The sequence below is a fragment of the Elgaria multicarinata genome, chromosome 4, assembly GCF_023053635.1.
Source record: "Elgaria multicarinata webbii isolate HBS135686 ecotype San Diego chromosome 4, rElgMul1.1.pri, whole genome shotgun sequence".
NCBI lineage: Eukaryota > Metazoa > Chordata > Lepidosauria > Squamata > Anguidae > Elgaria > Elgaria multicarinata.
Genome location: NC_086174.1, coordinates 4797477 through 4811484, shown reverse-complemented (window position 1 = coordinate 4811484; position 14008 = coordinate 4797477). Strand labels below are relative to the sequence as shown.

At 45.6% G+C, this 14008-nt stretch overlaps 1 protein-coding gene across 1 annotated transcript in view; it reads left to right on the top strand.

Moving 5' to 3' along the window:
- Positions 1-14008, top strand: part of ADCY3 (adenylate cyclase 3) — a 123645-nt gene that overhangs the window by 46909 nt on the left and 62728 nt on the right. The window contains exon 3 of the mRNA XM_063123784.1: positions 11677-11807. Coding sequence (XP_062979854.1) covers positions 11677-11807 — 131 coding nt within the window. The remainder of the gene's footprint in view (positions 1-11676; positions 11808-14008) is intronic.

Below are 14008 nucleotides of genomic sequence, written 5' to 3'. Positions count from 1 at the left end.
ACCCAGCTAGCTGGGGGAAAGGTAACCATGACTGGGGAAGGCAATGGCAAACCACCCCACTACAATGTCTGCCAAGGAAACGTCAGTGAAAGCAGGCGTCCCTCTAGGAGTCAGTAATGACTCAAGTGCTTGCATGAGAAGTTCCTTCCTTTTTCCTTTATTTTATTACATTTATATCCCAGCTTTTTTCCTCCAAGGAACCCAATCCTCCTCTCTCCATGTTATCCTCAAAGCAACAACCCTGTGAGGTCTGTTGAACTGAGAGTCTGTGACTGGCCCAAAGTCACCCAGTGGGTTTCCATGGCCGAGTGGGGACTAGAACCCGGATCTCCTGGCTCCCAGTCGAACACCTTAGCCACTACACCACACTGGCTTTACAAATTGAGCACTGACCAAGTTTGGCCCAAGTGAGATAGAGCCGATGGTAATGGTTTATTTCATTTCTATACCATGCCATATAGCCAAAGCTCTCTGGGCAGTTTACAAGAATTGATAAAAACATTACAAAATACAACGTAATAAAAACAATCTAAAAAAAATTAACACACTGTAAACAGCTAAAACAATTTATTTCCTAACATACCTGTTTAAAAACAGCACACCTATATGCCTGATTGTACACCATTAAATGCCTGGTCTTTACTTAGAGCTGAAAAGATGCCAGTGTCGGTGCAGGTGGGCCTCAGTGGGAGCTCATTCTGTAGCTGAGGGGGCCACCACTGAGAAGGCCCTTTCCTTCGTTGCCACCTTCCGAGCCTCCCTTGTTGGTGGCACTCGGAGGGAGGCCCCAAGTTGCCCCATGGCTAGATCCAGCCCCCATGATCTTCCAATCGACCAGTCCTACCAGAGAACACCCCCCCCCCCAAAAGAGCAGGGCTGTTGGTCAGCCTGACTTGATTTCATTGCTGATGGCAAATACGGCAAATGTCAGATCCCAATGGCCTCTTCACTTGATCATCTGGGTGTATGGTGGCTTCTAGAACATTCTACACCCCCAGCTTGTGGCAGCTTTACCACATGGCAAGTTACTTCAGGAACTGTATGTTCCCACTTGAACCTGCCCAGTTCTTGAGATGAGCATGAAAGGCATAAGAAGACAAGGGATGTCCTTGTGAAATTCTGTAGGGCATCCCCTCTTTCTGTTTTTAGATGGCTTTTGAAAGCTTTCAAACAAACAAAACCCAGCAAGCTTCTAACGTCTAACACCTCTTGGTCTCTGTCGCTTCTTTTTCACATGGCAGCGATGTCCTTTTTGCAGTCCAGTGCTAGACACCGAGAGCCACGTTAATGCCGCCACTCGCTGCTTATCGCTGCTACTGGAGACTGTCGGCACGGCAACTTCAAGCGCCAGTTTCCTCCTTCCATAGAGAGAAGGGTGATAGAGTCAACGTGTTGACTGTCCCCATGAATACCAACCAGCTGGCCGGCTCTTGAGGGGAGGAAGGCCATGTGCCCACCTCCTGGGTGTCCTCGTGTGAGTGTAGCAGTGTGGGTGTTCACAAACTGTAGAGCATTAAACGTACATGTTCTCACTGTTTCCTTCCCGTACCTATTTATTTATTTATTTATTTATTTATTTATTTATTTATTTATTGCACTTATATACGGCTCCCATAGCCAGGGCTCTCTGGGTGGTTTACAGACATTCTAAAATTGAGAGAAAAACGAGTATACAAAATTTAAAATTCTAAAACACAGAACATACACACATAAAGCATTAAAAACCGTTAAAAAAACCCCTAAACATGTGGGTGATTAAGATGTGCCGCCATATGCCTGGGCAAAGAGGAAAGTCTTAACCTGGCGCTGGAAAGATAGCAGCGTTGGTGCCAGGCGAGCCTCGTCAGGGAGATCATTCCACAGTCTGGGGGCCACCACCGAAAAGGCCCTATCCCTCATTGCCACACTCCGAGCCTCTCTCGGAGTAGGCACCCGGAGGAGGACCTTAGATGTTGAATGTAGTGACCGGGTATATTCACGTCGGGGGGAGGCGTTCCGTCAGGTATTGGGGTCCCAAGCCGTGTAAGGCTTTATAGGTCAAAACCAGCACCTTGAATTGGGCTCGGAAACATACAGGCAGCCAGTGCAAGCGGACCAGAGCAGGTGTTATGTGGTCAAACCTTCTGATTCCCGAAATCAATCTGGCCGCTGCATTTTGCATGAGCTGCAGCTTCTGAACCGTCTTCAAAGGCAGCCCAACGTAGGTAAGGATGGCTTGGGCTTGCCATCTAAAACTAAGGTTGTCACACAGAGGAGGGCCAGGATCTCTTCTCGATCCTCCCAGAGTGCAGGACACGGAATAACGGGCTCAAGTTAAAGGAAGCCAGATTCCAGCTGGACATCAGGAAAAACTTCCTGACTGTTAGAGCAGTACGACAATGGAATCAGTTGCCTGGTGAGGTTGTGGCCTCTCCCACACTAGATGCCTTCAAGAGGCAGCTGGACAAGCATCTGTCAGGGATGCTTTAGGGTGGATTCCTGCATTGAGCAGGGGGTTGGACTCGATGGCCTTGTAGGCCCCTTCCAACTCTGCTATTCTATAATTCTATGACCCTCCGGCTGCTCCACTGCTCCACTGAAGAACTGATGCCTTCAAGAGAGTACCATCACTCCTGGCAGCAGGAATGGAAAAGAATAGCTCTGCCAGTAGCTGTCCTTCAAAGACGCCAGGAAGAGGGCCTTGAAGGCTAATATCACCTTGTGACCCCCTTCTCTAGCCAGTGTCTCCTCGAAGCCCCACCAGTGCTGGGGCTTGAGAAGCATCTCCTCATTCCCTCCCACCCCACTGCAATGGCCATCTTGAGGTCAGTCAACCCGAACATAGAGTACGGCATCAGCGTCTACAGTGTTTAATAAATAAATAAATGAATAACAATAAGGCCCTTTATTGTTGAGTAGTCAATAAATGTTCACCTTTAAAACATAAATCCCTGGGTGCACCCCCTAATGAAATGTGCTGTGCACGCCTGTGCTCTCCAACCACACAATTTAGCAGTCAGAAGTGAAGCATACACATAGATCTGCCCTGTTTTGCATAATGTAATCCAGGAGTGCTGGACTAATTTCACCGGCCCTCCATAGACCAGGTGACCACGGTGGGTACAGCCACGCCCACTCATGTCATCACTCTGCTCCCACCCATTTTGCCTGTCTCCTTGCTGAGAGAGGCACAGAGTTCCATGCCTCTCTCAGCATGGAGAAAGGGACTCGGCTGGACCTGGAAGGAGCAACCGCTGTTCCCAAAGCTGACATGCATTGGCTTCATGCCATGCTTGTTGTTCCATGTGAGTGGCATACGCCACTTGAAAGGACAAGGCTGGGTAGAATGGCTGCTCCTCCGAGAACTGGTTATTCATCACCCACATCCCTGGTGTTATCTCCATTCTCGGGTTGGAGATAACAGCAGGGATTCCTCCAGGAAGGATCCCCCCAGGAGGAACCCAAGGACACTCCATTGGGCCAAATCCAGAACATTCACAGGTTGCATTAGGCCCATGGGCTGGGGGTTCCACACCCTTGACGTAATCAAGTTGTAAAAATCAGGAAGATATTTTAGCAGATAATTCTACACCTCCCACACATCCAATGTTGTCAGGTTGCAGCTGGATTATTTTTTTCTTGTGTTCTTGGTTTGATTATGGAACGTGCAGCTGATGCAGAACAACATTTTGGGCTGCATTAATAAAAGTATAGCTCCCAAATCACGTGAGGTACTGGTTCTTCTCTATTCGGCCCTGGTTAAGCCTCATCTAGAGTATTGCGTCCAGTTCTGGGCTCCACAATTCAAGAAGGACGCAGACAAGCTGGAGCGTGTTCAGAGGAGGGCAACCAGGTTGACTAGGGGTCTGGAAACAAAGCCCTGTGAGGAGAGACTGAAAGAACTGGGCATGTTTAGCCTGGAGAAGAGAAGACTGAGGGGAGACATAATAGCACTCTTCAAATACTTCAAAGGTTGTCCCACAGAGGAGGGCCAGGATCTCTTCTCGATCCTCCCAGAGTGCAGGACACGGAAGAACAGGCTCAAGTTAAAGGAAACCAGATTCCAGCTGGACATCAGGAAAAACTTCCTGACTGTTAGAGCAGTACGACAATGGAACCAGTGACCTAGGGAGGTCGTGGGCTCTCCCACACTAGAGGCCTTCAAGAGGCAGCTGAACAACCATCTGTCAGGGATGCTTTAGGGTGGATTCCTGCATTGCGCAGGGGGTTGGACTTGATGGCCTTGTAGGTCCCATCCAACTCTGCTATTCTATGATTCTATGATTCTATGAACAGTTTGGTGCCCTGTCTCACGTGGACAGCTGCTATGTTTGGAGCAACTAATGGTGTTGGCAATCTATGGGACCGGAGACTGAAAGGCTGCCAGAAGTTCAGTGATGTTTGCTGTTGCTACTGCAACATCCTCCTGGGAGTTTCTCAGGGAGGATGCAGTGGGGTTAATTTGATGCTTGAGTTTTAATGAGGATGATTTGACAATCCAGATACGTTCAGGAAATGAAGGACGAGGCATTAAATGCACGCTGGCTGCTTTCCCTGACGTGGAGCCGTGCCTTGGTGTTTGTTGTTGAAAATGGAAATCAAAATCCCGACCGTTCTGACAGCCAAAGAGAGGACTCTGCAGAGCTAATGGCTGAAACAAAACAGGCAGGGAGGCGTCTGTAATCAGATCTCCCAGCCTTTCTATTTTTCGTTAAAAGGTTATTTTCACTGGGGCTGTGGGCCATGGCTGAGATGTATTGGACAGTCTCCCTGCCTCATTCGTGGAAGGTCCAGGAGGGTCCAGACGCCAACGCCCATTTGTAGCCTTCCTGGGTTTTCCTCCCACTTCTTCCATTAAGGAGGAAGAGACGGAAGAGCGGCACAATGTCTTTGGATTGGCTGTATTAGGGGTCGTCCACCTGCAAGCACCCAAAGCCTCCAGTTCAGTCCCTGGCATCTCCTTTTAAAAGTATATCATGTAGCAGAGGACAGGAGAGACCTTCCTCTGCTTGAAACTCTGGAGAATCACAGTCAGCCAGAGCAGGCCTGGATAGACAAAGAGTCTGACTTGTTATAAGGCAGCATCCTCTGAGAACACCCTGAAGATTAGAATCATAGAATAGTAGAGTTGGAAGGGGCCAATAAGGCCATCAAGTCCAACCCCCTGCTCAATGGAGGAATCCACCTCGCTCGCTATTAAGAACATAAGAAGGGCCCTGATGCTGGATCAGACCAAGGGTCCATCTAGTCCAGCACTCTGTTCACACAGTGGCCGACCAGCCGTTGGCTGGGAAACAACAAAGCAGGACATGGTGCAACAGCACCCTCCCACCCATGTTCCCCAGCAACTGGAGCACACAGGCTTTTAGGGATGATTTTAGGGATTATTTTAGGGGTGATGAGTAGTGGTGGGCATCCATTTGTTTCAGGGAAGCGTCTGCCTTTACTGATCTTGTAATTGGGCTCCTCTAAATGAATGATTTATTGCATGCTTGTGATTGGCCATTCATAGAAGTCTTAGGGTTGATTTCATGATGTCAACAACCAGGAGGTAGTGGGCTCTCCCATACTAGAGGCCTTCATGATGCAGCTAGACAGCCATCTCTCAGGTATGCTTAATGTGGATTTCTGCACTGAGCGGAGGATTGGACTCAATGACCTTGTAGAACCCTTCCAACTCTACTATTCTATGAGGACATCTCCAGCAGAATCCTCTGGAAATCCTGGAATAAAAATAACCGCTTTTAAAGTGGCATGGAGTGCCTTTTACAGACTCCAGTTGGTGGCCCAGCTACGCCCCTATCTGGACAGGGATAACCTGGCTTCAGTTGTCCATGCTCTGGTAACCTCCAAGTTAGATTACTGCAATGCACTCTACGTTGGGCTGCCTTTGACGACGGTTTGGAAGCTGCAGCTCATGCAAAATGCAGCGGCCAGATTGATTTCGGGAACCAGAAGGTTTGACCATATAACACCTGCTCTGGTCCGCTTGCACTGGCTGCCTGTATGTTTCCGAGCCCAATTCAAGGTGCTGGTTTTGACCTATAAAGCCTTACACGGCTTGGGACCCCAATACCTAATGGAACACCTCTCCCGACATGAATATACCTGGTCACTATGTTCAACATCTAAGGTCCTCCTCCGGGTGCCTACTCCAAGAGAGGCTTGGAGTGTGGCAACGAGGGACAGGGCCTTTTCGGTGGTGGCCCCTGACTAGGCTCGCCTGGCGCCAACGCTGCTATCTTTCCGGCACCAGGTTAAGACTTTCCTCTTTGCCCAAGCAGATGGCGGCACATCTTAATCACCCACATGTTTAGTTTTTTAATGGTTTTTAATGTTTTATGTGTGTATGTTTTGTGTTTTAAAATTTTAAATTTTGTATACTTGTTTTTAATCTCAATTTTAGAATTTCTGTAAACTGCCCAGAGAGCTCTGGCTATGCGGCCGGTATATAAGTGTAACAAATAAATAAATAAATAAATAAATATAGTAATAGCTAGGAAACAGCAGGATCTTCTGCCACTGGATGGCACTGTCTCAATAGAACTCAATGGAACTGAACGGAGGGGATGTATTCAATTCAAACCCCTTGCTGCCCCTCTTCTCCTGTGTAATGCAGCCCATAGCAATGGTGCCAAAGAACCAGGAAGCACAAAAGCCCTGAGCAAACAATATGATTTCCTTTAATGTAGAGGCGCTAATTGAATGGGCCACCTGATAAAATTTCAAAGAACCATTGGCAGTGTAGTAGCAGAGGCAGGGCTTATAGGGTCAAAGCACCAGCACTTCCTGATTAGCAGGGATGGTGCTGTCTTCTGCCCCTTCCCCTGTTCTCTTTGTTCTTAGCTGTAATCCTCGCAGTAGCTGGGGGGAAATGGACTTCCCCCATTGTTGTGAGCTATCACTGTTAATTTTGGGGCGGGGTGGTTTTCCATGGGCGATTAAGAACCATTCACTTTTGCAAAAGACCTGCTCCTAATGGAGATAAAATTGCTAGAAGCCCTCGTTGCTTCGAGAGTGAACAAATGATCAGAGCTGTGCAGATAGACAGCAGAATCAGCGATCATAAAGGGCAATTGATTGTAAAGGATGCTAGACTGTCAAGCAAGGATGGAAAAGGTCTTCTCCGAAATCGATGCCAGAAAGAGCAAAAGGTTCTGAGCTTGACAGACCAAGGTTCTTATTCGGTATAAGGCGAATTCATTGGTCTGGATCAGCCTGGATCTTTCTTGCATCTGGCCGTCCCAGCCCAGGGAATTGCTTCTAAAAACATTGCATGCTGGGAATGATCATTTTCCTCCATGTTAAGCATCTCTTCAGAGGGAACCTGCTAGCTCACGTATGCCAGCCTGACAGCACTTGATCGCACTCAGAGAGAGGCTAGCTGCATGCCACCGGGGTGGGAGGGTAACTTTTGCTCCCTGAGAAGATTTCTCATGTTATGTGATCAAGGGCAATTAGAAGAGCAGCCGTCCCCGCCCAGCAGGAGGAACAGGGACAGGAAAAAAATGGCGTTTTCTATTTTTAGAGTCAAATGATAAGGAATCTAGTGGGTGCTGTATGCCACCGAGGAGGACTCACTGATATATTGCAACTTTAGATGGGATCTGTCTCTCCCACACATTCTATCTGCTGATATATTGCTTCTTCCTGGTAACTGACAAGATATGGCAGTAGATAAACTCAAAGCCAATTAAATACTTTGTTTCCAGATCAGGGGTCTGGAAACAAAGCCCTATGAAGAGAGACTGAAAGAACTGGGCCTGTTTAGCCTGGAGAAGAGAAGATGGAGGGGAGACATGAGAGCACTCTTCAAATACTTGAAAGGTTGTCACACAGAGGAGGGCCAGGATCTCTTCTCCATCATCCCAGAGTGCAGGACAGGGAATAATGGGCTCAAGTTACAGGAAGTCAGAGTCCGGCTGGACATCAGGAAAAACTTCCTGACTGTTAGAAATGTAATGTTCCAAGCTCCGTGGCTATCTTTCGTTAGAACAGAAGAAGTGCCCTGATGCTGGATCAGACCAAGGGTCCATCTAGTCCAGCATCTTGTTCACACAGTGGCCAAACAGCCATCAGCCAAGGGTGAACGAGCAGGACATGGTGCAACAGCACCCTCCCACCCATGGTCCCCAGCAACTGGTGCACACAGGCTTACTGCCTCAGATACTGGAGATAGCACACAACCATCAGGGCTAGCAGCCATTGATAGCCTTCATCTCCAGGAATTTATCCATCCTCCTTTTAAAGCCATCCAAATGGGTGGCCAAAACTACATCTTGTGGTAGTGAGTTCCATAAGTTAACTATGCGCTGTGTGTACATTGATGGCGCTATATAAATAAATAAATAAATAATAATAATAATAATGAAGAAGTCCTTCCTCTTACTTGTCCTGAATCTCCCACCCATCAACTTCATGGGATGACCCCATTGGGTTCTAGTATTTTGAGAGAGGAAGAAAAACGTCTCCTTATCCACCTTCTCCATCCCATGCATACTTTTGTACACCTGTATCATGTCTCCCCTTAGCCTCCCTTTTTTCCAAGCTAAACAATCCCAATCTTGTTTGCTGTGACTCCACTGATGTGAATGGGAGCCACTTACTCCTAAACAGCTATGCACCCATGGCACTAAGCCCTGTCTGGCTGTACTTCCTCAGGATTCAAGCAGACTTTTTCTGAACTCGGTGCAAGCATATAACACTCCTGCTTTCAAATGCTGGAGGATTGGTTGGAGTCCTTCAGTTCCTTAAGGTTCTTTTAGGTTGTAAGCCCCACTGAATTCGGCAGAGATCTCTAGTTTAGTCAGTTTCACAACTTATCACATCACACAATGCAGTCTAGTTAGTTTCATAAAACCCTAGCTGTTTCATAATGCAAATAGAAAATTGGCTGGCTTGATTTCCCCCCTCCTTGTTAGCTGGCTCTCCAACATCTGCAGAGAGACTGAAAGAACTGGGCATGTTTAGCCTGGAGAAGAGAAGATTGAGGGGAGACATGAGAGCACTCTTCAAATACTTAAAAGGTTGTCACACAGAGGAGGGCCAGGATCTCTTTTCAATCCTCCCAGAGTGCAGGACACGGAATAACGGGCTCAAGTTAAAGTAAGCCGGATTCCAGCTGGACATCAGGAAAAACTTCCTGACTGTTAGAGCAGTTCGACAATGGAATCAGAGGTTGTGGCCTCTCCCACACTCAAGGCCTTCAAGAGGCAGCTGGACAACCCTCTGTCAGGGATGCTTAAGGGTAGATTCCTGCATTGAGCAGGGGGCTGGACTCGATGGATTTGTAGGCCCCTTCCAACTTTGCTATTCTATGATTCTATAAGATCTTACTCCTGGCCTTTAAGGCTCTTCGATTGCACCACCCAGCTTCCCTTTCATCCCTTTGGTCCTGGTATGTTCTGGGCCAGGCCACCAGATCCATGGGTCAGGCCCCTTGACCTGTTCTACCTCACAGATCATGGTGTCCTGGTATCGTGCATTCCAGGACCTTGTCCCTTAGCTGTGGAATTCACTCCCCCTGCCACTGCAGCTGACTGAGAGATTGGAGGTGTTCAAGAAAGGTTTGAAAACCTTTCTCTTTGAATAGAAGGGGTTGGCTGGTTGTTCCTGAGATAAAGCATGCTGTTGGTTTTTGAAGCGACCACGACACATTCTATATTATGTGTATTATGTTATAATTCAGTTTAATGTATTTGATATTTACTGTTGTTCCCCGCCTCGATCAAAATGAAGAGGCGGGTGCCACGACACAGGCTTTGAACACCAAACCTGGCCGCAGCTACTCCCTGCTCAAGCCAAGCACCACCGCTTGATACGCCTGAGGCAAGGGACAAAAACCACCTTCCTCCAAACTATGTGGAGAAAGGGGTTAAATGGAGAAGGATTTCAATATATAAAATAAAACACTGTGAGTTATATGTGCTGAGGTGAATGATTGTCAGAGTGGGTGCTAAATGTGTAAACTTCAGATGATAAATGCCAAACAGACACGTGGGATTTTTGTGGAAGTTAAAAACAAAATAATTAAAATTTATTTTTAAAAGTTCACAAGCTTTGTTTCAAATAAAACATTTAAAAACCTTTTTGAAACCTTTCATCCAGTCCTTTCACTCATTTACATACACGCTTTCCTTTCCCTCATACAATCACTCTTGAACTTTCTTTATTATCAGTATTGATTAATATACATCAACTACGTGCACACCACGCTCCAAAGACACCACTCTCTACCCTGAACCTCAAATTTCCCAGAACTTAAGTACTCTAAACACAGAGAGCACTAAAGACTCTAAGAGGACCTAAGAAGTCCTTCTCAATCCCCTCCTCAGTCCTTCCCTTATATATGACTCCTCCCCCCTCCCCAGACATTCTAACTCCGCCCACTCAGGCCAACATTCTAAACTCACCACAGACTTACAAGCTGCAGACATACATTTGGGAACTGACTTGTGGGGTGTAATTTAATAATAATAAAATTATTATTATTATTATTATTATTATTATTATTATTATTATTATTATTATGGCTTTATTTTAAGGCCTTATTTTTATAATGAGGAGGTTCTTCCTCATTTGTTCTCCTGCCCTATCTATTCCCAAATTCGTTCTAAATGTTTAGATTGTTTTCTTGAGGTAAAAGTCCGGCTGGTCCGATTCAGAAAGAATATACTTTTTGTTTACATGCAATAACAAGACTGTCCTATTCACGTTGGCCAACTTCGCTCTTATAGCCCAAATGTATAGAGGAAAATTTCTGACCTTCCAGAATGTGTGATTTGTTTTATTCATTGGTTTTACTATGCTTGTTGTAACCACTGGTTGAAACAGTAAAGATCTATCTATCTATCTATCTATCTATCTATCTATCTATCTATCTATTAAATCCAGTTAAGGTCTTTTATTAGAATTATTGTATCTGTTGCCTTTTTATAAACTGCTGACCTATTTTATTTCATGTACAGCGCATTGTAAGAAGGCGCTATATGAATAAATTCTCCTCCTCCTCCTTCTTATTCCGTGGTTCTCCCTCTCTCATGCCACGGGATGAGGAAAAATCCCCATATTGATTCTGATAGTCTAACGATAATTGTATACTCTTGAGCTGGTCTGGTACAACGCTCACAGCTTTGCCAATAACTCTCACCCATCCTTTCATAGACTCATAGAATCATAGAGTAGCAGAGTTGGAAGGGGCCTACAAGGCCATCGAATCCAACCCCCTGCTCAATGCAGGAATCCACCCTAAAGCATCCCTGACAGAGGGTTGTCCAGCTGCCTCTTGAAGGCCTCTAGGGTGGGAGAGTCCACAACCTCCCTAGGTAACTGGTTCCATTGTCGTACTGCTCTAACAGTCAGGAAGTTTTTCCTGATATCCAGCTGGAATCTGGCTGCCTTTAACTTGAGCCGTGTTATTCCATGTCCTGCATTCTGGGAGGATCGAGAAGAGATCCTGGCCCTCCTCTGGGTGACCACCTTTTAAGTATTTGAAGAGGGCTATCATGTCTCCCCTCCATCTTCTCTTCTCCAGACTAAACATGCCCAGTTCTTTCCGTCTCTCTTCATAGGGCTTTGTTTCCAGACCCCTGATCATCCTAGTTGCCCTCCTCTGAACACGCTCCAGCTTGTCTGCGTCCTTCTTGAATTGTGGAGCCCAGAACATTCAACATTTCCTTTCTTGTTTCTTCTACACAGGAAGAGCTGATGCTTTCAATTTTGCCCAAGCACGTAGCTGATGAAATGTTGAAGGATATGAAGAAGGATGCGAGCCAGAAAGAGATGCAGCAGTTTAACACCATGTACATGTACCGACATGAGAACGTCAGGTAACAAGCGTGGCTTCTTTTAGGAGGGGATTTCACACATGGGGTGCTACTACTGAGAAGGCCCTACCCTGTGCCCTGGCCAGTTTTACTGCATGAGAAATCAGGATCCAAAATCCAGAGCTGAAGATTTATGTGTTTATTTAAAGCACGGGAATTGAACTTCAGGCTCACAAATCCCTCAAGCTGAAATAGGTTCAACGCCCTCGATTTAAGGGATTTATTTACTCTCCTCAATTTGATATATCCTATGACAATTCACAATAAGAATCACTATAGCACAATACAATTACATAGTTGAAATACTGCAGAAAGCACCATTAAAATAAACATCAGTTCACACGCACCAGAATGGATAACTCGGCTGATATGAGATTTATTTATTTATTATTTATTTTATTATTTATTTATTTATTACATTTCTATACCACCCAATAGCCAGAGCTCTCTGGGCGGTTCACAAAAAATTAAAAACATTCAAAGCATAAAACAACAGTATAAAACCATAATATAAAATACAGTATAAAAGCTCAACCAGATAAAAACAGCAGCAATGCAAAATTACAAATTTAAAATATCAAGTTAAAATTTATTTATAGACTGTTAAAATGCTGGGAGAATAAAAAGGTCGTCACCTGGCGTCTAAAATCATATAATGTAGGTGCCAAGCGAACCTCCTTAGGGAGCTCATTCCACAGCCGGGGTGCCACAGCAGAGAAGGCCCTGCTCCTGGTAGCCACCTGGAGATGCTAAAAGAAGGTAGTGAAGCGAAACATGCAGAGGTCTGTTCCTTCCCTGGGAAGCACAAAGAAAGAAAGAAAAATAAGCAGGAGAACTGAGAACAGAGATAATGAGGGAAGTAATACCAATAAGCAAAATGTTTCAATAGCAACCACAAGACAGAATGAGAATCTGAATGAAAGTTTTCATCGAATCTCTTGATCAGACTTCCCCAACTGAGATCTCTCCAGACGTTTTGGACTACAGTTCCAATCAGGCCTAGCCAGCATGGCCACTAGCCAGGGATGATTGGAGATGGAGTCCAAAGTATCTGGAGGGACCCAGGTTGGGAAAGGCTGCTGTGACAGCACCGACCTCACCCAGAAGGCCTTGCCTAGCACACCATTCTCAAGCCAAGCGCCACCTCTTGAAAAGCCTGAGGAAAGGGTAAAAACAACACAACCGCTCCCCTATATGTGAGGGAACGAGGTAAAGAGTTTTGGCAAATAGGTTCTATTACTGAGGTACTGAACAGCAGGTGTATTGTTAGATGTTTTTACACTGTGTAATATAGCAGGTAATAACTCCGAGCTGATGCGTGGTTTGTGGTAACAGAACACAAAATAAAGTTTATTGAAATTTAACAGGTCTTTGGTATTTCAATTTGGATCAAACCTGCTTATTTTTATACTTAAAACAACAATCCCAAGTCCCTTAAAATCCTATCTCTTCTCACTCCTCACACACCAAACACTCTCACGAAGCACAAGCCAGACTAAAACTCCCAAACTAAAACCTCACAATCCCCTCAGCCAACCTATTTATACTCCTCCCTCTCCCCTCTCTCACCGCATCACTAGCCACACCCACTCAGTCAAACATTCCGCACTCGCTACATACAAACTTAGAGATACCTAAAGGACAAAAAGGTGGGTTTCGCCACAGCTGCCCTTGATAAAAAAAAAGTACTACCATATTTCTTCGATTGTAAGACGCCATCGATTGTAAGATGCACACTAATTTCAGTACCACCAACAGAAAAAAAAAAACCTAAGACACACCCGCGATTCTAAGACGCACCCCGTTTTTAGAGATGTTTATATGGGGTGGATGGGGAAAGTGCGTCTTAGAATTGAAGAAATACGGTATTAGAACTATAGTGAGAACCAACAAACAAGTTGCATGAACTGAGAAACAAACAGATCAAAGGCTGACTATGAGTGACGTGGCCAGAAAGAGAAGATGGAAATGAAAGGTCAAAGGCAAGGCAATAAATGTTGTCTTCTTCAGGTTGAGATAATGATCTGACTTCCATGCAGAAGAAGTCTTAAGACGCTTGGGACTTCTAGAAAGGGGAGAAGGGAGGGGACAGAAAGATAGAACTCAGCTCAATATCATCAGCCTGACAGTGATATTGCAAGTCGAAAGAGGAAATTGGATTGTCAAATGAAAGAAGTGGGAACTGAGCCAAGAATAGGCCTGAG